Below are 19,181 nucleotides of genomic sequence, written 5' to 3' on the forward strand. Positions count from 1 at the left end.
ATTGAGCGGCCATAGCCGCGTCAGATACGAGCGAGGGAAAGCTGTGCAGCTGCAGCTAGACGCTGATTAAATATGTGGTGTTCAAGAGCAACCACCACGTCCACCTGAGCATAGGGCATGTCTTTGAGCGAACTCACTAGAAACTCATATCAGAGCGGAATCACTGCACGGAAAGTACGTTTGGCCGGTGCGCCACTGGGACCATGTACTGACCACGTCTCCCAGTGGCTCGCGCTGTGCAAGTTGTTCATATCCAAGAATCTATCTCACAACGCCGCTCACAGCGTCGAATCGGACATCAGCAGTTAGTTCTCGTCTTGAACTACATTTTTCTACATTCTTGCTGAATTTTCCTGCGTGTAGACTCTGTATTGGTGCTCTTTCGGGACTACCCTGGTGATCCCACGCTACAAGGGTACCTCAAACAGGCTATCGAAGATGGCGTCTTGTCCCTGCCAACATTCCTCACGGCCTTCTTGCTAGCCGCACCATCACTCCACGACGCTGCAACGCTTGATATGCTATGCAGGGTCGCGCTGGACCACCATTACGCGTCTGGTCTACCCGCCACAGGCTCCCTTGTTCCCTTCGGCGAACCCGCAACTCGTCTGCTCAGCACTGTCCAGTGCGCTATGGGACTCATGCGCATTGCATGCGAGCTTCCTGTCTCCAACTTCCACCAACTGACGACATCCGCCTCCGAGCTACTTGTCCTCCTGCTCTCCTGTGTGACCGACGACGTATCACAGATCGCCCCTGGCCAGACCATGATGTACTTCGCCGACGCCAATGAGCTCTTGCAGAACCCGCGAGTATCGGGAGGGGCTCGTCAGGTGTTAGAATCCTTCGCATACTCACTCAGTTTATGCATCGGGGATGACGCCAAGGTAGCGAGAGAGACGCAGATGATGCACACGCTGCAGCATACCGTTCTTGGGTCCAGCTCGGAAACCGATATTGTCACCTGTAGTCTCGTCCTCAACCACTTGGTGAAGTATCTCTCGATACGGCCTCCTTGATATATACTGACCACGTCCCCTCATAGATATTCTGCAGAGCTGGCGAGTTCGGTTCAGGCGACGGACCGCACGCAGTCGCCATCCTTGTGTCTATTTTGCGAGGGTCATCTTGGACTCCAGTGACCTTCTACGCACAACTCATCATCTCCTCATTGACATGCTTGGCGCAAAGTATCAGCCCTGGAGGACCAACGAAGGCGTCCTCCATATGGAGAGCGTTCACAGTCGGCAGGGTTAGTACTAACATTTTATCACCTGTGTGTGGCCTTCCTAACGCAATAGCTCTAGCTGCCGCATCTGCTTGCTTCATTTCGGAAAGTAGGACGACCTGAAGGCATATCGGAAGCGGACTGGGTGAGTATGCTTACCTGGGTTTGAGGAAATAGCTGACAGTCTCTAGCACTCAGCATTGCAGTTCGCGTTACCGCATGTTCTGCACCGGACCGATCTCCTAGAGAAGGTCGATAACAACGGGCCGGCTGGGGTCTCAGATTCTGCCAGTGACAAGTCCATCATGTGAGTGCACACGGTTTAGCTTCCCTGCCGTCTGCTGACTTCGCAATGCGCAGGCCACACTCTTTCATCTCCGAGTTTCTGTACCAACTTCTGTCCGTTGGCGTCGTCGAACAGGCGGTGGTAGCCACTATCAACCCTAACCTATCGAATGATTTCCACCCTCGTGTGGCAACAGAGGCACAGGAAGCAGGTGTCGACCTTCCTGCAAGTATCCGTACGGCTTCGTACGTTTCCCAAGAGCCTGATCTCCCCTCTAGGGATACTTTGAGGGCAAGTTGTCCTCGGATGCTACACCTGAAGACATCGATGTCCTGTTGTATCGCGCCTGGAAAGACCCCTGCTGTCACGCAGCGTTTGCTGACGTGGTGGTGAAGGTAGGAATCTATGTGCGAGTCCTCACCGGCAACGATCCTGACAAGCTCGCACAGCGCTTTACTACCGCCTCAAAGAACATGGATGCAGAGTCGCTAGGACTTGTCTGCAAGATGCTCTATACACACGAGATGGCGCTCGATATGCTATCCCTCCATGCGAAGATCACCGACCTTGTGGCGCACGCGCTGGCGTTCATCGAGGACTATGACTGCGAGACTGTCGGTGCGTGATTATTGTCGCTTTGAAAGCACCGCGGCACTCACACCGCTTCGGACACAGGCGACCCACAGACAGCTGTGAGCCACTTGGGCGACGTTGTATTGTTTGCTGAGGCAACCATCGCTCGACTCAACGTACGTACCTTGGTAGATCACAGTACAACTGCTTGTGCTGACGCATGTCTGCTAAGCTCGGATCACTGATTTTCAAGGTCGGAGAGAGGCAACTCAATCCCGAGTTCCTACGCACTGCCGGAATGAATGTCCGGGCAGATGCATTGACAGGAGACGAGCCTGGGGCGTTCACATCATGGATCAAAGCCTTATTCGATCCTGGAAGTGAGGGTATCGAGGATACTATTCTGCGGTATGTGGACGTTAAACACTTCCTCAATATGGGCTGAGGAGTTCTCACCTCCATTCAGAGCTACGCGGCCTAAGACTTTGTTAAAAATCGCGCCATTTCTCTTCGCTCACGCGATCCACCAAATGACAGAGAGCAAGATCAAGATGGACAAGGACGTGCTCAACAATGGTATATCATACTTTCTAGGTCCCCTCTTGAATTGGACCTTGGCTGGTGTCATCAGGTTCCTACTGTCAGATATCCAGCGCCGAGGGCACGTATCTCTTGTCTCGATAGTTCAAGTACATTCAACTCACATCATTTTGAAGGTACATGGCACCAGTACAACTGGACGTCCTCAAAACGCTGCTCACATCGCCTTCTTGTCCTCCGACGGTGCTGTCCCTCTCTGCACCCAACGTGCTCCGGTCAATCCCAGAATCCTTGCCACCTAACGTCGAGGAGCTCCTCAAGAAAGGCGAGAACCCGCCCGACGTCAAGGCTATCCGGCCAGCCGCACTTCAAGCACTGGGTTTACCCATCGAAGGTACATCACAACTCGTCTTTCGTAACAGCCAATCTCATCCCATATGCAGGACTGCACAACCCACTATCCATCCCACCGGCAGCGACAGATGGGAAGAGTCAAGCCCGGCAGATCGTCATGAACGCGCTCTCCGCCGCGCGGGCAGGCCGCGCCCCAGCCCTCGACCTCGACCGCTGCCTGCTCCTCTGCCCGCCCACGATGTTCCTCAGGATGCTCTGGCTCCAGCTCATCCATCTGCTCTCCTCGACGGTCTCAGACATGGAGGCCCCGCGGCGCTTCGCGACGTTCGTGCTGACCATCCCCCGGACGTCGCGCTCCCCACCGCTCCTTCCGATCTTCCTGCACCTCATCCTACCCTCTCTGATCGCGTCCGCGGACCTCCTCCCCGCGACGGAGCAGACGATCTGGGTCGAATTCCTTGTCGCTGTTCTCTCCTCATCACTCACGGGGGCACTCCACCTCGAGTGGGCGTTGCTCACGACATGCGGAGAAGAGCGGAACGTCCTCGGGCAGTCCGTCACGTCGATGGCGCGGAGGCTGGCTGGCGATCTGAAGCGGCGAGGGAACGGGACGGCCGCAGGGATGGTCCTGCAGCGGCTCACGGCCATGCAGCCGTTCGTGGCGAACTTCCCGACGTTCGCAGCCGAGGTGTAAAATTACTACTTTGATTGGTGTCCCTGGGTCCTTACATGAGCGAATGAGCAGGAGTAGCGAGTAGCGATGTGCTAATATCTGACGAATATCGTAGTGCACGGATTACACGATGGAGAACGGTAGTGGCCGAGGAGGAGAATAAACAAAGGGATATCAAGGAAAGCAGTGCGAGACGATCAGACGTCGATCGGTGGTGGGGCTGCCGAGGGTTGTCAGCTAGTATCCGAAGGAGAGGATCGACAGGGACTCACGGCAGCAAGCGTTCTCTGACGGGTTGCACTCCTGATCAGGTGGACACAAGATCAGACATGACGATTCTGCTGACGTCTGGAATGGTGTACGGTGTGAGCGTTCCGGAAAGAAACTGAATAATGCAATGAACGTACCCTCAGATGTTCGTCGGGTGGGGAGTTCCGTGGGGGATGGTACTCGGGCTGGATTGTGCACGAATGGATGCCTCTGTCATGGAGAGCCTTCCGGATTTTCGCGGCTACAGGCATGAAGTCGTGCTTGCGGGATGCCATGACATGCACGGAGGCAACGATCTTGCTCTCAGACAGCTGCCAGATATGCAGCTCGTGTACGGAAAGCACCCCGTCCACGTCAAGAATCGCATCACGGACTTCGTCCAGGGATATAGTTGGCGGGACGCCCTGCAACAAGATGAACGCCGTGCTTTGCACTGTGAAGGCACCAGTCAGTGATGATGTCAGACACGCGACATGTAGGAAACTTACCCAGGGGAAGGGCGGATGAGAAGATAATGACCGTGATCACCAAACTGATTATCGGGTCGAAATAGTACTTCCAGCTCAAGGTAGAGAGCCAAATAACCAGACCCGTCGCGATGACACCCACGTTGCCCAACGCGTCGCCAAGGACGTGCAAGACCAGCGCACGCATGTTCATGGAACCATGAGAGTGTCCGTGGCCTCCATGGCCATGTCCATGGCCGTGTCCATTAGCGTGACCATTGCCGTGCGCATGGGAATCGTCGGATGCGGCGTCGTCTGCGAGCAGCGGCGTTGTCTCGTGCATGGTCCGCTGCTCGCTTGTCGAGGAGCCGGACGGACTCTCATCGCGGTCGTCGTCCATGTCCATGCTCGCACGCCCAGCTCGGGATCTTGATCGGCCGACGCGCGACGGCGACTGCGAGCGTGCGCGTGCCACCTCGTGCGCGGCCTGCACGATGGACGCACGCGTGGCTGCGGGGTGTCCGTACAGGGACGAGTAGGATGCGGAGCGCTCGCGAGACTTGGGCCGAGCGACAGGCGAGGACGAGACGGGTCTAGGAGTGGTCTGCCCGTCCCCAGCGTCGGAATGAATGCTGGGCGCCTTCGACGCGGATGGGGAGCCTTGTCCATGGTTGTGGCCGTGGTCGTGTCCGTGCTCTACAACGAAATGAAGTGGGGCCGTAGTGAAGTAGTCGCGAGACGTACCGTGGAAGAGAAACAGCCCCACCAGGTTCGATCCTAGCCCTAATGAACCGACCAAGACCACCAGCTTCGGGTTGGAGATTTCTTGCATGGAAGCGTGTGAGATAGAACACTAGGCATATGGCAGGCACAGCATACCTGGGGTACTGAAGAACCGCTCGATGGCCTCCAGGAAGATAGAGAAGCAGAGTGCGAGCAGGAAGACGCCATTGACCAACGCGGCCAGAATTTCGGCTCGATGCCAGCCATATGAATAACGAGAGTCGATGTGGGTTTGGTTCGCGAGCTGCAGGGTGCCGGGATGAGTGCACGTCGGGGCAGGAAAGAGCGCATGAGGCGACGTACCCTGATGGCATACAGTGCGACTGCCAAGCTCAAGACATCGCTGCAGCGGTATGTCAGTCATCCACAGTGTCCGGCATGACCAGCGGAGATGAGAAACGCACTTGAGCATATGAAAACTGTCCGCGACAAGGGCGAGCGAGCCCACAGCATATCCTGGCAAACACTGCGATCAACGAGGGCGAGTTGTGGCTTAGGGGAGGAATTGCGCACCGACGATGAGCTCGGTGAAGAAGAAGAGGACGTCGATTACAAGCAGAAGGATAATGCGTGTTTCGCGGGACATCGTGGACACATGCAGGCTCGGGGGCGGCGACGGGCAGCGCAGTACAGTCTGTCTCTCGCCAACCGCCTCCGCTCATGTTAAGACCTCCTCCACTGCGCGAGCCACGTGCGAACCATTGTGTCATTCCTGGCGCCAATCCGGGGCTAGCCCTATCTGATAAGATAAGATGGCCTTTCCCGTCGTCATCTGCCTCCTGCCGACTGATCTCTCTCCAATGGCAGCCCATTGCATGCTCTAGACCTTTGCTTCTGCGCCTTTGTGGTCCCATCCGCAAGCGTTGAGCTGCGTTGGGGCAGCAAACTTACGCCAATGTGCTCTTCGCCCGACCCGATGATCTTTTTTGGTCGGCTTTCGCGGCCGCAAGGTACAGTCTCTGTCAGTCGACTTGGATTCTGACAAACACCGGCGCCGATCATACGAGACTCGATTGCACAACGAAGCTAAAGGAGAGCAGTTATGACTCGAAGGAGAGCGCAATATAGAGATAACAGACTGGCGGATTATTCATGTTTATCTCGGTTTATCTCGGGTGATCTTTTGGTGGACAGCCTTTCGACTGCTTGCGTCCAGACTCGCTGCTTTGTCGCGCGGTTGTGCGATGGAGGCTCATTGAGACACTTTCTTGGTATGCAAGACCGTCGTTCATTTCACCGGGCAATGGAAAGGCTAAACAACCCTTATCAGGGTCAGCATTCGGTTTTGATCCAAGCTTATGGCGACAGGAGTTCAAGTGCATAGAAGCAGCACCATTCTGTGATTCTCTCAGGATAAACTCCTGTTGGGTCGACGAGTAAGCAAATATCGAGCTCGGAGGCATTGCGATGATATGAAGTCACGTGCATGGACGAGTTTTGACGTGTTTGGCAAGAGCCTCTAACTGCTCGTCCAAAATTGCCGGCAGCAGCTTCACCTGTATCGGCTACGCTCTCGCTCATTCGTCCTTGCTCTCTGCGGTCCTGTTAGACTCCAAAACGCTTGGTGCACATCTGCTGAAGGCACTCTCCGACCAATATGGCTGCCGCAACATCCATGGCAGCAGCTCTTGCTGCTACACTCCCCGCACCCCAGTCTGCGCCTGCGCCGAGCGCACCCACTTATGAAGCGATCCCTGCGTCGATGGCGAAGGTGATCGACATTGAGGCAGAGATCCCCATAACAAGTGTACAATTAGACGCGATTGTGAGTGCTTCGTCCGTAGCCATTCGTACCTCCTCCGAGCCTCCGTCCATGTGCGCCTGAAGTCTTGCGTGGATCGAAGCATAATGACACCGGCGAGTGTCCCCAGACCTCCGTGCACGTACCCACGTTTTGCCCAAGTGATTCCTCGTGATGATTTCGGTCTCTGTCTGCATTTCGCGCCCACGCGCTCTTCCAAAAATTCTGGGGTTCTCGGACTTTACGCGGCTGCTATTGCAACTCGCAGAACGTTACGCTGACGCTTTTGATGACGCGCTGCATTGTCGCCGCGACCTAGGTCGTCTCAAAAATCATCAAGCACGCACGAGAAGCTCCGGGTTCATCGGCGCACGGACTGCTGCTCGGTCTCGACCTGGACGGCACGTTCGAGGTGTCGAATTCATTCCCTCTGCCCCACCATGCCAATGATGAGGATGACAAGTCGGCAAAGGGTCTCGGTGCGTTGCTCATGCACGATGACGATGATGAAAAGCTATAGGTGCTGACATGACTTGCAGCGCGTTACCAGGGGTCGATGCTGCGTTCGCTGAAGGAGGTGCAGGCGGACGACAGCGTGATCGGATTCTACCAGGGCATGACGCTCGGCTCGTTTTTCAATCAAACTCTCGTCGACACCCAGGCGATCCACCAGGAAAAGCTACGACACGGAGGTGTCGTGATCGTGCACGGTACGTATTGTACAATGATGTCCCCAGAACGTGTCTCTGTATGTTTTGTTGGGCGCGCGCTGACGCGGACGCGGACGCAACGTGCGTCTTGCCATTACAGACATCTCGCAGACCACACGAGGAAACGCGTCTTTCCGGGCGTTCCGTCTCACGAAGGCGTTCCTAGACGCCTACAAGAGGAACAACTTTAGCACCTCGAGGTGATTGACGTCTGTGCATGCGCCGAGATGACGCGATACTGAAACACCGGACAGCCTTATTGACCACCGGCTGACGTTCTCGCGCATCCTGGAGGAGATGCCGCTCAAAATCCGGACGAACGCGCTTGTGAGCTCGTTCCTTGGTGCGTTGACCGAGGGGTCTCCGTCTCCGGCGACGCAGACAAACCCGGCGTTGGCGTCGTCGTCAGCTGCGATCCCGCCATCGTATTCACGGCTGAACCTGGGCACTGCGAACACGCCGCGTAACCTGGAGCTCATCACGGAGGCGCTTGACAACTACAAGACGGAGGAGGGCAACCTTGCATATCTGCAGCGGCAGATTGCGCGGGAGAAGGCGCGGGCAGACACGTACGTCGCGAAGCGGAAGGAGGAGAACGCGTCGCGGGTGGCGGCGGGGCTGCCGCCGCTGCCTGAGGAGGACGTGAGCAGACTGTTCAAGATACCGCCGGAGCCGAGCCGGCTGGAGAGCATGCTGCTGCTTGGGCGGATCGATGCGTACGGGAAGAGCCTTGAGGAGACGGCGAGCACGGGGCTGGTGAAGATGTATGCATCGAAGACCAACGGGGGGAACTGAGGGTGTGTATAGCAGGCTGTAGGCTGTGTACCGCTGTAGAGTAGGAGCGCTGCTGTTGTGTAGGATGACGCGGGTTGATTGCATTGCGCGTGGATCGACATGCAGAGTGCGCGAGATGCCCGCAGGCCAGGCCGCGACGGTCGCCAGGGCCGGGCCGCGATTGGGCAGAAAGAGGCAGAGGGAGAGATCCGATCGCGTGCGCCTGGAGTGCGCAGCGACGGAGAGAGCCCGAGGCCGTGGGACGCGCGACGGGGGCACCCTTTATTTTCGCCGCGGGCACGCATCCTCTTCCCTTGCGCTTACGTCCCCAGTCATCTCCTCGTCCCTCCAGCCTCCCGACGAGCATCCCTCGCCGTCCCCGCTCCTTGCCCTCGCCTCTCCCATATAAGCCCGCTCTCGTTCCTTTCTCGAGCGTGCCCCTCCAGTCCTTCCTTGCCCTCCCTCGCTATCCCTCCCGCTCCCTCTCGCTCCGAGTCTGCTTACGCCCGCCATGATCTTCTCCAAGGCACTCCTCGTTGCGTCCCTCGCCCTCTCGGCTCTCGCAAGCCCCCACGTTGCCCGTCGTGCCGACCACCGCGCCGTCGCACACCGTGCTGCCATCCCTGAGGCCGCGCCCATGGTCGTCTCCGCCAAGAAGAAGCGCGCCAACTCGAGCCGCTGCAAGGTCCGCTCGAGCAGCAGCGCGCCCGCTGCGACCACCACCTCCATCATCGCGCCCCAGAACGTCGAGAGCTCCGCCGTCGTCTCCTCCGAGGCTCCGGCGACGACCTCGACCAAGGCCGCTGAGCCCACTACCACCTCCACCAAGGAGCAGCAGACCACCCAGAAGCCCACGACGACCAAGACGTCTACCACTGCAAAGGCGACCACTAGCCAGTCTTCGGGCTCCTCCGCCAGCGACCCGCTTGGTATCCTTACCGATAATCACGACGGCCAGGGTTAGTCTTGTTGTACTGAATGCGTCTCCCGTTCGTCCTTCTGACGTATGACGGCTGTCCAGGAACCTACTACGGCACCGGTCTCGGTTCTTGCGGTATCACCAACTCCGACACCGATTTCATTGCCGCGGTCTCGCACGAGCTCTACGACAACTACCCGTGAGTTTACATCTCTTCCACCATATGTTCTTACTCATACTGGACATCGTAGCGGCTACGACGGTCTCAACCCCAACAACAACCCCCTCTGCAAGCGCAAGATCAAGGCGACTTGTAAGTTACATATGAAACACCCATCATATCGCGGCCGATCTGACCCCATCATGTTACCAGACCAGGGCAAGTCTGTCATCGTCCAGGCTGTCGATCGCTGCACGGGCTGTGCCATCTGGGACCTCGACTTCTCTCCCTCTGCCTTCCAGCAGCTCGCCTCCCTCGACGTCGGCCGCCTCAGCGGCGTCACTTGGGACTGGGTCTAAGTTAACCGTCTCACACGCACGCCCAGCGGTCCATTCCCCCCCATCACCATCATACGCTCGCAACATTGCAAGATACCACACATTTCCGCCATCTGCATCAACCAGCTTTGATCTTTGACCTGTTTATTGCGTTTTATATTTCTCTCTCGTCTCGCTCTCGCCCTCCGCCGCCTGGGGCGTCCCCGTCGTATACCAGCCCCTGCGTGCAGAGGGCGGGCCAACGGTCACTGGAGGAGTACATGTCGTGTATGTTGTTGTATTGCATGCAATCGCGACGACACACCCTGGAATGGTTCTGCATGGCATTGCATGCTGTGGGCTGCGTCGAGCGCGGTCGGCGGTCTCAGGTCTTTTCTCCCATGCCGCCCGGATCAGGTCCAGGTGTCCATGTTTATACTTAGCATGCGGCCGTAGCAATTCAAAGAAAGAGTAACAGAAGTACCATCCCTTGCGTGCGTACGTCCGGCGATTCCCTTCTGAGGGGCCAGGGCTGTGTGAATAGCCAAAAGGTACTGCAACTTTGCTCGTGAGACTGACATCTTGCTGGCAGGAGTCTGAGCTTCCGTGGCACGATGAAGGTGTTCCGAGGTGTTTGACAACTTTGTCGCCCAGTCGGACAGGTGAGCGTTGGCCGGGGCCGTGGATGACGGTCCCACCTCCGCCGGTGGCTGCCGCTGTAGAAAGGTCCACACACGGCGCTGGCATCCCCGCGCGTGACTCGGTGCGTCTGGACACCCTGCGGGCGGTGAAGGCAATCCTGTCGCACACTCAAGCATCCCCAAGCGTAATCGTCAGGGACACCGCCTCCGCTCGTCGCGGCCGTGTCACAGTTCCCTTGTAGGCACGAAATTCGTCCGTGACCCGCACGGTCACCGGACTTGGGCGATGGGGACGAGGCACTGGCACTGGAACATGTGTTGCGCCTCGAGGGCCAAGTATAGCCAAGGGCACGAAGCGGGTCCGCAGCAGACGGACCCCCGGATGGCGTTCCTGCCAGGCTGCGATGGTGCGATGGACGGGCTCCCGTTTTGGGCACGGCTCTAGCCCGCTTCAGCCACAGACGCGTTCAATGAGGTCACGTGTACCGCGTCCCTCATCTTCTGCTACTCGTCGAAAGGTCCGGTGGCCCGCTCAGGTCCAGGGACTGCAAGTTCTCTGGGGCCGGGAGTGTCTGCTGGGTTTCTTACTGGAGAGAGGGAGCAGAACCCCGCGGAGGTGGTTTCGCCGGCAAGTGGGCAAGGTTTGGGGATGGATGAAGAATGGGGAACGACCGAGTAGCGGCGGGGGGCTCGAATTCACCGGGGCACGGTCGTCGTATCCTTGAAGGGAGCGACCATATGCTGCCAGTCATCCAAACATGGTGAGCGAAAGAACTTGTAGGAAACTTGGACATCGGCTTGACATATGTACTGGAACCTGCCTCCTCTAGATGTCCACTCAACGTGACCAGCTATAGCCCGGACAGGTGGCTTGCTCTCCTCCGCCGTCCTTCTTGTCATATTTCGTGCCATGGAAGGATACTTGCCACGGTGAGGCGTAGCTATGTCGGTCAATGCCTGCATGATCATCCGCAAGATGCCGACGCAATCTCATCCGGCCACGTGGGATGCACGTCGCCGCTGCGCAGGTGTGTGCAGCGTCTGGTGACAGTGAGTAGCCGGTGGCAGTTCGTTCATCTCCTCTTACAACCACCTGGTCGGTAGTAACAGCATGTTTCTCCATGCAATGTTCTGCTATGATGCCTGTACGTCTGTCGTGTCGACTTAGAGGCTTAATACTCACTTGAGTTCATGCAGGACGATACATTACGAACGGAGAAGAGCGTAGAGTCAAAGAAGGTTCTCAGAATGAGTCACTCGAAGGTGAGCTTGTTCTCTATGGCCCGAGAAGGGCTGAGAGCTAACTGCTCTCAGATTTACACCTCGCAGCCGGAACTTCCACCGGAAGTCCTGATGATCATCTTCGACGAGCTGGCATTGGCAGCTCCGGCGCCGTACGAACATAGTCCCGACTTAGTTCTAGGTCCCCATAGTCCGTGGGTGGAGCAACTACGCTTCCAGAAGGGACTCGCCCTTGTATGCAAGAGGTGGTGGGAGCCCGCCACGCGGATCCTCTACCACCGTATCGTCCTTCGACGCATGGGTCAAATCTCGGCCCTTGCGCGTACCCTCTCCGCAACGGATGCCGAATACGACTTCAGCACATGCATCAAACACATCGGAATCCACGACTGTGCCATATTTGAGCCGTTCTCGGACATGATGCTTGAAGCCCTCCGTTCCATCCTACGGCACTGCCCAAATCTCCAGTCCTTCTCGATGATGCCTCATTTCAACTACGGCAATGGGGTATGGCAGTGGCTCGGCTCTTCTCTAAACATCAGCTGGATGTCCCTCGAGTCTCTGCATGGCATCATGCGGGAAGGGCCTGCAGCAAACCTCCGCCATCTCGAGCTCCGTCTGGATACGGATTCGCGAGCAGCTTTCGTCGGGCTCTATCACATCCTTTCCGAAACATCTCAGCTCGCATCGCTCAAACTGGAACCCTTGTACGTGCGAGAGATGCCATACGAAGAAGTAGTCGATTTGTCGACTCTGCCCACACTGTCTCTGCCTGCTCTGTGCGAGCTGCAGTATAGCAAACGATGCATGTGGTTTGACCAGTTCGCCATATCGTCTCTTCAGTTGCCCAGCCTCACCTCCCTCACTTTCCTCAACTATGACGGGCACAGCCCTTTCTCCTTCCTAGCGGCACATGGCAGCCGTCTCACCTATCTCCACTTCTATCCCCAATCCGATAACCCTCCGATTTCGGTTTTTTGGTCTTCCTATTTCATGGACCTCCAGGAGCTCGCGGATGTCTGTCCGATGATAGAGCACCTAGTCATCTGCACATTCCGCATCTCCGACGTGCTCACTCAATTCCACACCTCCGCCAAGCCTCTTCTTCATCTCCGATACCTGGATACCTGGGCGCGTACACTTAGCCGCACGCGCGAAGGGGCGATGGAGGAGACTGAGCTCCAAGTCTACGATCTGATGACTGGAGGGAATCGAGAGAAATTCCCCGCCCTTGGCAACAACTTCCGTTTCCTCTCCCACCACGGCCATGCCGACCTCCCGAAGATCTGCCACCCATCCGCACTGACCGACGACGACGAGATACGCACGGTGTACATTAATGACGTCTGCGTGGTGCAGACATCGTGGTGCGTACGGCCAAACGAAGACTTCGCGGAGCTTCATATGGAGGTGCCGGAGTCGGATGCGAGTGGTGAGGATGAGGAGCAAGATCCAACCTTTGTCCTCGTCGAAAGCGACGAGGAGGATAGGACGTCGTGGATATCCGAAGCCACGTCGGATTCTGAACCTGGATCTGGCGGTTCCGACCGCGAGAGCCTGGAGGATGCTTGCGAGACATGGAGCGAGAGCGAGATGTTGAGCGAGCCCTATTCTACAGGCCCGCGGATGGCTCTCCCTGAACACTGGGACACGGAGGCGGTCGACAATCTTGGCTTGTACTAAGAGTGCAGTGGCGGTGTCGAATATTGGGGAACAGTGATGAATGTCAGATCAACGCGGGATACGATCTCGTATGGGAAGTCATGTAGTTTTCAGTATAATATGTACATATCATAGTTGCCGCACGCGTGCTTGAGAGTTGAACAGGGTAAGTGTGCGCCACTCGTGAATCGATCGGATCTAGTCTGGAGATCTAGACACGGGGCGCCGCGCTTAAAGATCAGTTCAGTTGTCTTTGACCATGACTACCCCCTCAAACGTCTTGCTTCATGGGTCTCGACGGTGTGGCGCGTCTGGTTCTACTCGGTGAACTATCAGAGCGGTCCATAGCGGACATCGCTTGCGAGATCGATTCGCTTAGAAACGAGAATGCCCGCCTCAAGGAAGACGTGAGCCGTCTCGAGGGAGAACTGGCGACACAGACTCCGGTGAGAGGAGTGCACAGACACAAAGGTGATAACAGCTCATGTTAGAATTACAGGAATTTCTGCGTCTTCGGAAGGAGCACGCGATTCTCAGCGAAGCTGTCAAGTCCCTCATGCGAGAAGGCGGGGTAAGCAACTCTAGCTCGTGTATCTCATTTGGCATTCGGCCTAACCATCTCCCTCACTTACTAGTTTCTGCAGCCTGTCGCGAGAACAGCTCCAGCAGGGATTGAGTTGCTTCCACCTGAAATTCTCCTGCGGATTTTCAAGGCGACTGAAACTCCTTTGTACGAGCACGACCCATCCATCGTGCGCGCCTGGAACCCGTGGTTGGACGAGATCCGCTTCCGAAAAGGACTCGTTCTTGTCTGCAAGGCTTGGTCGTGGTCCGCGACCGCGCTCTTGTACGAAGATGTTGTCCTCCGAAGAATGGGCCAAATCCCAGCCCTTGCACGGACTTTGTCCTCCCCGGGTACACGTGACTTCGGTGGGCTCATCCACCACCTCCGGATGGATTCATGCGTCGTTTGGGCACAGTGCACTGACGTCGTCCGGGAAGACCTTCTCACCATCCTCCGACAATGCGTAGCTCTGCGCTCTTTATCTTTCCATCCACACCGCAACTTCCCCGATGTGAACCATCCGGACGACGTGGAGAACGGGTGGCAGGGTTTCAACCCGACGTGGTTGGTACGCGATCATATGGACGACTACGGGCAAACCTTGCGGAATCATCTATCTTCGTGGCTCCGCGTATTGGATATCGCGTTGAAGTTGACGGAGACCCAGGTCGTGGAATTGCATAAGCTCCTGTCTTCGGCCCACTCTCTATGCTCGCTCAAGATTGGGCCTGTGACAGTTGCTGGTACCTTGCAAGACGTTATCCCCGCATTACAGCCGGTCAGGTTTCCAGCTCTGACAGAGCTTCAGCTCCACGTCAATCACTCGGCCACGGTCACGTTGATTTGTTCTCGCTGGTACATGCCAACCCTGAAGAGCATGACCGCTCTCAGTTGTTCCGGACTACCCGAAGAGTTGCTCAAGAGACACGGCCGATCCCTGACTTACCTCAACATCTGTCCACCGAGGAGGTTAACAACTTACGACTACAGCTGGGAGCCTTGCGTAGTGAACTCTCTGGAGAACTTGCCAGAGCTATGCCCCGTCCTCGACCACTTCGTCTTCCCAGCTCACAAGCCGATATCCACATCTGCTTACATCCTCTCCCAAATACGCTCTCCCACCCTTCGATACCTCGATATCTGGTGCCATACGTGCTATGCTACCCGTGCACGAGTCGAAGGAGAATGCGACACAGCAGTGGCCAGTGGCCGATTGCCTTCTCTTGTCCGCATTCGGAGATTAAAGAGGGTCATCCATCCTGACATTCCCTTGATATGCCACCCATCGCTCGTCTCCGGGGACGAGACGCGCCTCTATCGTTTCCCCCGCGCCCACTTCCTCCAGACGTCATGGGCTGTGCTACCCGACAGTGGACACCACAGTGGTATCGAATGTTTCGTCCGCTTGCCTGGAGAGGACGATGACGATGCCACTTTTTCCGATCCGGACGATTCCGAAGACGATGAAGACAGCGATGACAAGGAGGGTGATGAGGATGAGGACGAGGACGAGGTGGACCAAGAAGAGGAAGAGGAACCGAGCTCCCCCTCGTCAGATGAGACCCCTTGGGATCCGTTCAACGACGAGACGGAATCGGAGGGCTCCGGTGAGAATGACGATGACGACAGCGATGGCGACGTCAGTGACCCCTACAGCGACGCGGAGATCTCGGAGTGGGAGCTTAATACTGCTGCTTTGCGGGAGGAACAGCTCAATGCGCATTACGACCGCACCACAGTGCTGGATATATTCCACTCGACTCAGGCTTCTGATCCGTCAGACTCCGAGGATGGAGAAGAGGAAGAGATGTCTGTTCAAGACGAGGATAACTAGTAGCTTCCACATGGATCCCCATAACTATACCTTGTAGCTATACCTGTATACTACCCCGCTACTTCTCAGATCTAGGATGTAGTAGAAGAGGCCACTGCGTGAGCGATATATAGTGATGCGATATAATGCAGGATTGGGGAGCACCTCGCCCGGAGTAAGTATGATGCTTCGTGTATCACGCACACTGGAGATCGACCGGGCAGTCAACGAGATGGACATGGATGCCGATGAAGTTTCCAACTTCTAATTTTGGTCCCAGCAGCATCGGACGTGCAATGACATTCTCAAAAGATCGCTACCGACTGAGTATATCAGCAGTGTCTGGATACATAGCCAATCACACGTACGGCCTAAGACCGATCTGACAGTGCAGACCAATACGCCGCCTCAGTCGCGGATCCTACAACCTCGGTCACGGACGCTTCCAGGCCGTCATCTACACCTGGGCGAGGACTTGTGCATTTGATCGTGGCAACAAGATCGAGGACCAAGCGCCGTAATGGTGGGCTTAGTTTTGCGTACGGTCCTGGTATTCTTCCGCGCGTCGGATGTGTGATGCAGAAATATGGAACCAGGCGCGAGCGCAGAGCCGCGATGGTCTACGAAGTCGAATGCTACCAGTCAGTCCGAATGACGAAGTGTATTGTAAGGGAACCTACCGTTGGCTGAAGGAGTCGTGATCGACGCTGGCAGAGGCGAAGCACAAGTCGTATGATGGTCTATGGCACGCATGAGATAAAGACGGTACCAGAGCAATGGAACTCACCTCCGACGTAGCCGGATGGTTGCCGCCCAATTCCCAAAGTGCCTTCGGAAGTTGCAGGATCCACTCTTGCAGTTTAGTATCTTGGTCTTCGCTTGTACCCGCTCTGAACGTGCCCGTATATTCCGCTTCTCCGTCCAACTGGTCGTGTAGAACATCGTTAGAACGGTAGAAGAGAAACATACTTGAGCACCTACCAGGATCAATCTACCGATGAAGTCAACTGTGTGTCTTTTCACAACAGAGGTTGATGATGCCCTGGTGGCATGCTCCAACACAACGGCGAACATCGACTCGGAGGCTTCTGCGAGCTCCGGAATTTGACTATTGAGGAGAGACCATATTGTCGGCAAGAGCGCGATGTATGCCTGCGGCGTGACGGGGCGAGGTATAGATGACTGCACCGTCCCAGATGGTGCTTGGCCCTGTAGCAACTGGGCGATGTACATGCTGATGCGCTCGATCTGCCTTGCCTGGACAGCCGACATAGACCCAGGTGTGACGCCAGTGCTCTTTGACTTGCCTAACCGAACAGCTTTGCCATTGGCCATCGGTTGAGGGGGAGGGTGCCGCTGAGATGCCAGCAGGAGGAACGAGGACAGCTCGCAGAAGATCAAGTTAAGGTCTTGGAATGCCTGCTCGGTCCTAATGTCGCGTTTCATCGTGGAAGGGCCGGTAACAGTGAAGGGGAAGTATGGAGAGAGGTATGAGAGTATGCTCTGTAAGTCTGCTTCTGCGGACTGGTGCGATGTGTTTGTCTGGAAGAGGAAGTCAGATGAAACAGTTGACCAACTGCATTTCCCTCCTATGACGTACCTCTGCGTAGTCTTGTAGTATCCTTCCGTATAGACTGCGACATATTCGACAGACGACGAGTACCATTTGCAACTCAACATCCGGCGGACCAGAACTTGGCGAGAACACAGATGGCGCACAGTCCAAGAAGGTGGACACCAGTATGGAGTGAACAGTTTTTGCAAGTTGCTACGAATTTGTGAGAAGATGTCTCATCTGGATCGGACAAAACTCACCACTGCGCATGCTACTTCTGTACTGGTACCTTGATCTACTCTACCACCGTTGAGCGTTGAAATCGCAACGTCGATATGATTCAAGTCAGCGATGGTCCATGCCGCAGATGGAGCCCAGGACGCGAGAGGGAAAGTCCCGACAAATCCGTCCTCTTCTGGAGAGACGTCGTCATGCCATGTCCGTGTTGGCTGGCGGCTTCCTTCCGCTGAAGTGACAGGATGGAGCAGCGTGTCGAAAGCATCGAACGCATTCGATGAAGCGAAAGAGGAGGAAAAGTACCACGCAGGAGTCGTCACTGTCGAGCTGGAAGCTTCCGCGCTCTCTTGATTGTGCCACGCTGATGTAATCGCATGGGACAAGAAGGACGCCAGCGATTTCAGTACGACAAGCTTCGACTGTAGACAAATGCATCAGTCAGCCGAGAAGTAGGCCGTGACAGTAGGAAGAATGTACCGCTGGTGACAAAACGACGCTGGCTGTCGAAGTCGCCTGAACAGGACCGGTGTCTGGTGACGAAACCATCAGCCAATGTCCTCTGTCATGGCAAGAGAAACTCACCCCCGCCCTCCCCAAATGTGGTTCCGGCGCTCAGAATACCTAGATATCCTTCAAGCACTCTCCTTCCATGAGCACCACCACCGGGTTGCATCCAGCCCTCAGTGACGATATCGGGAATGTATTCGAGGTAGATGTCGAGAAAACGGACAGCGTCAATTCGGATCTCGGGGAATATGTGCGTCTGGGCGGAAGTTGTGAAGAGAAGCAAGACTGGTGAGTGCGGGGTAAGGTCGTCCTAACGAGATTACTCATGAGCAAGAAACATGTGCGGTGATATGTGAGAGCATACCGGAGGAACTTGTCTGAAGAGCCATGCGAAGAACGACAACAGGCCTTTACGTACGCTGCTGTCCTACATGAGAAATCAGGACCTAAATCTCTTTGCAACGCATTGGACTGCACTGTACCTCATCACCAATGAGACGGACGCAACTGTTCACTAATTGTGTCAAGTGCACGCTTATGAGCTCGTGATGCGCCTCGAGTAGTTCTCGGAGGCCGAGGATAGCATCTATGGAAAGTCATGAGTATGAATTCAGTCAAAAGATGTTGACCGTCCTGAGTACCTCTGCGGGTGCTGGCATTGTAGTGTTTCGTATGAGCTATGAGGGCATCGAAGGTAAGCTTTCGTTTAGTGCTGGGAGCTTCGGCGTCTTTGTCGACTGCGATGCTCTGGCTAGGGAGAGCAATGGCTATGGCTGGTGTTCAGTAGCTTTTAACGGCAGCACATGCCATGTTGGCTCACATCTAGCCTTAAACGAGGTATCAACCGCATTGCTTGGTGTTTGCTTGCCTTTCCCAAGCTTGAGTTTCGCTTTCTGAGGACGGCATCAGCATTTAGGTCCTGTATCAGATAGGTTATCCACACACAGTGAAGTCTGCAGCCTTGTCCTTCTTTTTCTTGGTGCTTTTCGGCATCCTGGCTGGGCTCGAGTTTTCAGACTCGGAGGAGGAGGAGGTTCAGGATGGCTCGGCGTCATCCGAGCGTCTACGTAAACGCAAAAATGTGGTAGTCCGGATTAGGCAACTCGACACTGCTTAGATTCCTACAAAGTCATCCGTCGTTCTGCAGTCTTCCTCCTCCAGTTCACTGATTTTGCGGACCACAAC

At 55.9% G+C, this 19,181-nt stretch overlaps 8 protein-coding genes across 8 annotated transcripts; 5 read left to right on the forward strand and 3 right to left on the reverse strand.

Moving 5' to 3' along the window:
• The first annotated feature begins 82 nt into the window (after positions 1 to 82).
• Positions 83 to 3,878, forward strand: L226DRAFT_13696 (uncharacterized protein). Its single transcript, XM_067672304.1, has 14 exons — positions 83 to 174; positions 226 to 304; positions 364 to 989; positions 1,046 to 1,252; positions 1,308 to 1,373; positions 1,420 to 1,535; positions 1,589 to 1,739; positions 1,793 to 1,909; positions 1,964 to 2,132; positions 2,190 to 2,263; positions 2,320 to 2,495; positions 2,554 to 2,748; positions 2,804 to 3,021; positions 3,071 to 3,878. Exons 1-14 carry the CDS (start codon positions 118 to 120, stop codon positions 3,673 to 3,675), a joined length of 2,856 nt encoding a protein of 951 aa, XP_067542583.1. The 5' UTR covers positions 83 to 117; the 3' UTR covers positions 3,676 to 3,878.
• On the reverse strand, positions 3,764 to 5,794 carry L226DRAFT_13722 (cation efflux protein). Its single transcript, XM_067672309.1, has 8 exons — positions 5,667 to 5,794; positions 5,558 to 5,609; positions 5,457 to 5,496; positions 5,250 to 5,397; positions 4,413 to 5,195; positions 4,062 to 4,357; positions 3,927 to 4,002; positions 3,764 to 3,874 (listed from the first exon to the last, which is right to left on the reverse strand). Exons 1-8 carry the CDS (start codon positions 5,737 to 5,739, stop codon positions 3,852 to 3,854), a joined length of 1,491 nt encoding a protein of 496 aa, XP_067542584.1. The 5' UTR covers positions 5,740 to 5,794; the 3' UTR covers positions 3,764 to 3,851.
• An 848-nt stretch (positions 5,795 to 6,642) lies between these two features.
• L226DRAFT_607219 (uncharacterized protein) lies at positions 6,643 to 8,399 on the forward strand (the record flags this gene model as incomplete). The annotated part of the gene is made up of 5 exons (XM_067685763.1): positions 6,643 to 6,918; positions 7,214 to 7,373; positions 7,434 to 7,604; positions 7,705 to 7,804; positions 7,859 to 8,399. The coding sequence occupies exons 1-5, from the start codon at positions 6,751 to 6,753 to the stop codon at positions 8,397 to 8,399; spliced, it is 1,140 nt and encodes a 379-aa protein (XP_067542585.1). The 5' UTR covers positions 6,643 to 6,750.
• A 162-nt stretch (positions 8,400 to 8,561) lies between these two features.
• On the forward strand, positions 8,562 to 10,161 carry L226DRAFT_607220 (uncharacterized protein). The gene is made up of 4 exons (XM_067685764.1): positions 8,562 to 9,337; positions 9,400 to 9,496; positions 9,549 to 9,610; positions 9,671 to 10,161. Exons 1-4 carry the CDS (start codon positions 8,890 to 8,892, stop codon positions 9,814 to 9,816), a joined length of 753 nt encoding a protein of 250 aa, XP_067542586.1. The 5' UTR covers positions 8,562 to 8,889; the 3' UTR covers positions 9,817 to 10,161.
• Positions 9,869 to 10,670, reverse strand: L226DRAFT_13821 (uncharacterized protein). Its single transcript, XM_067672317.1, has one exon. The coding sequence runs from the start codon at positions 10,519 to 10,521 to the stop codon at positions 9,940 to 9,942; it is 582 nt and encodes a 193-aa protein (XP_067542587.1). The 5' UTR covers positions 10,522 to 10,670; the 3' UTR covers positions 9,869 to 9,939.
• Positions 10,671 to 11,373: 703 nt separating this feature from the next.
• On the forward strand, positions 11,374 to 13,385 carry L226DRAFT_13802 (uncharacterized protein). Its single transcript, XM_067672314.1, has 3 exons — positions 11,374 to 11,560; positions 11,613 to 11,678; positions 11,730 to 13,385. The coding sequence occupies exons 1-3, from the start codon at positions 11,537 to 11,539 to the stop codon at positions 13,338 to 13,340; spliced, it is 1,701 nt and encodes a 566-aa protein (XP_067542588.1). The 5' UTR covers positions 11,374 to 11,536; the 3' UTR covers positions 13,341 to 13,385.
• A 191-nt stretch (positions 13,386 to 13,576) lies between these two features.
• L226DRAFT_607222 (uncharacterized protein) lies at positions 13,577 to 15,838 on the forward strand. The gene is made up of 3 exons (XM_067685765.1): positions 13,577 to 13,765; positions 13,819 to 13,890; positions 13,955 to 15,838. Exons 1-3 carry the CDS (start codon positions 13,607 to 13,609, stop codon positions 15,716 to 15,718), a joined length of 1,995 nt encoding a protein of 664 aa, XP_067542589.1. The 5' UTR covers positions 13,577 to 13,606; the 3' UTR covers positions 15,719 to 15,838.
• L226DRAFT_607223 (uncharacterized protein) lies at positions 15,600 to 19,036 on the reverse strand. The gene is made up of 13 exons (XM_067685766.1): positions 18,942 to 19,036; positions 18,817 to 18,889; positions 18,638 to 18,763; positions 18,479 to 18,582; positions 18,361 to 18,423; positions 18,072 to 18,306; positions 17,967 to 18,019; positions 17,513 to 17,908; positions 17,298 to 17,465; positions 16,679 to 17,239; positions 16,485 to 16,622; positions 16,378 to 16,437; positions 15,600 to 16,317 (listed from the first exon to the last, which is right to left on the reverse strand). Exons 1-13 carry the CDS (start codon positions 18,987 to 18,989, stop codon positions 16,069 to 16,071), a joined length of 2,274 nt encoding a protein of 757 aa, XP_067542590.1. The 5' UTR covers positions 18,990 to 19,036; the 3' UTR covers positions 15,600 to 16,068.
• Positions 19,037 to 19,181: the final 145 nt, after the last annotated feature.

Source organism: Lentinus tigrinus, assembly GCF_003813185.1.
Source record: "Lentinus tigrinus ALCF2SS1-7 unplaced genomic scaffold L226scaffold_1, whole genome shotgun sequence".
In the NCBI taxonomy this organism is placed as follows: Eukaryota; Fungi; Basidiomycota; class Agaricomycetes; order Polyporales; family Polyporaceae; genus Lentinus; species Lentinus tigrinus.

Coding starts and splice junctions, on each gene's coding strand:
- L226DRAFT_607222 (XM_067685765.1), top strand. CDS start 13,607: ATGGGTCTCGACGGTGTGGCGCGTCTGGTTCTACTCGGTGAACTATCA. Junction 13,766..13,818: donor AACTGGCGACACAGACTCCG/GTGAGAGGAGTG, acceptor TTAGAATTACAG/GAATTTCTGCGTCTTCGGAA. Junction 13,891..13,954: donor CCCTCATGCGAGAAGGCGGG/GTAAGCAACTCT, acceptor CTCACTTACTAG/TTTCTGCAGCCTGTCGCGAG.
- L226DRAFT_13722 (XM_067672309.1), bottom strand. CDS start 5,739: ATGTCCCGCGAAACACGCATTATCCTTCTGCTTGTAATCGACGTCCTC. Junction 5,610..5,666: donor CTTCACCGAGCTCATCGTCG/GTGCGCAATTCC, acceptor AGTGTTTGCCAG/GATATGCTGTGGGCTCGCTC. Junction 3,875..3,926: donor GTCAGAGAACGCTTGCTGCC/GTGAGTCCCTGT, acceptor AACCCTCGGCAG/CCCCACCACCGATCGACGTC.
- L226DRAFT_13696 (XM_067672304.1), top strand. CDS start 118: ATGTCTTTGAGCGAACTCACTAGAAACTCATATCAGAGCGGAATCACT. Junction 175..225: donor GCGGAATCACTGCACGGAAA/GTACGTTTGGCC, acceptor CACGTCTCCCAG/TGGCTCGCGCTGTGCAAGTT. Junction 1,374..1,419: donor GCATATCGGAAGCGGACTGG/GTGAGTATGCTT, acceptor GACAGTCTCTAG/CACTCAGCATTGCAGTTCGC.
- L226DRAFT_13802 (XM_067672314.1), top strand. CDS start 11,537: ATGCAATGTTCTGCTATGATGCCT. Junction 11,561..11,612: donor AATGTTCTGCTATGATGCCT/GTACGTCTGTCG, acceptor GAGTTCATGCAG/GACGATACATTACGAACGGA. Junction 11,679..11,729: donor TCAGAATGAGTCACTCGAAG/GTGAGCTTGTTC, acceptor AACTGCTCTCAG/ATTTACACCTCGCAGCCGGA.
- L226DRAFT_13821 (XM_067672317.1), bottom strand. CDS start 10,521: ATGCCAGCGCCGTGTGTGGACCTTTCTACAGCGGCAGCCACCGGCGGA.
- L226DRAFT_607220 (XM_067685764.1), top strand. CDS start 8,890: ATGATCTTCTCCAAGGCACTCCTCGTTGCGTCCCTCGCCCTCTCGGCT. Junction 9,497..9,548: donor GAGCTCTACGACAACTACCC/GTGAGTTTACAT, acceptor TGGACATCGTAG/CGGCTACGACGGTCTCAACC. Junction 9,611..9,670: donor GCGCAAGATCAAGGCGACTT/GTAAGTTACATA, acceptor TCATGTTACCAG/ACCAGGGCAAGTCTGTCATC.
- L226DRAFT_607223 (XM_067685766.1), bottom strand. CDS start 18,989: ATGCCGAAAAGCACCAAGAAAAAGAAGGACAAGGCTGCAGACTTCACT. Junction 16,623..16,678: donor TCATCGGTAGATTGATCCTG/GTAGGTGCTCAA, acceptor CTACACGACCAG/TTGGACGGAGAAGCGGAATA. Junction 16,318..16,377: donor CACGACTCCTTCAGCCAACG/GTAGGTTCCCTT, acceptor TCGACTTCGTAG/ACCATCGCGGCTCTGCGCTC.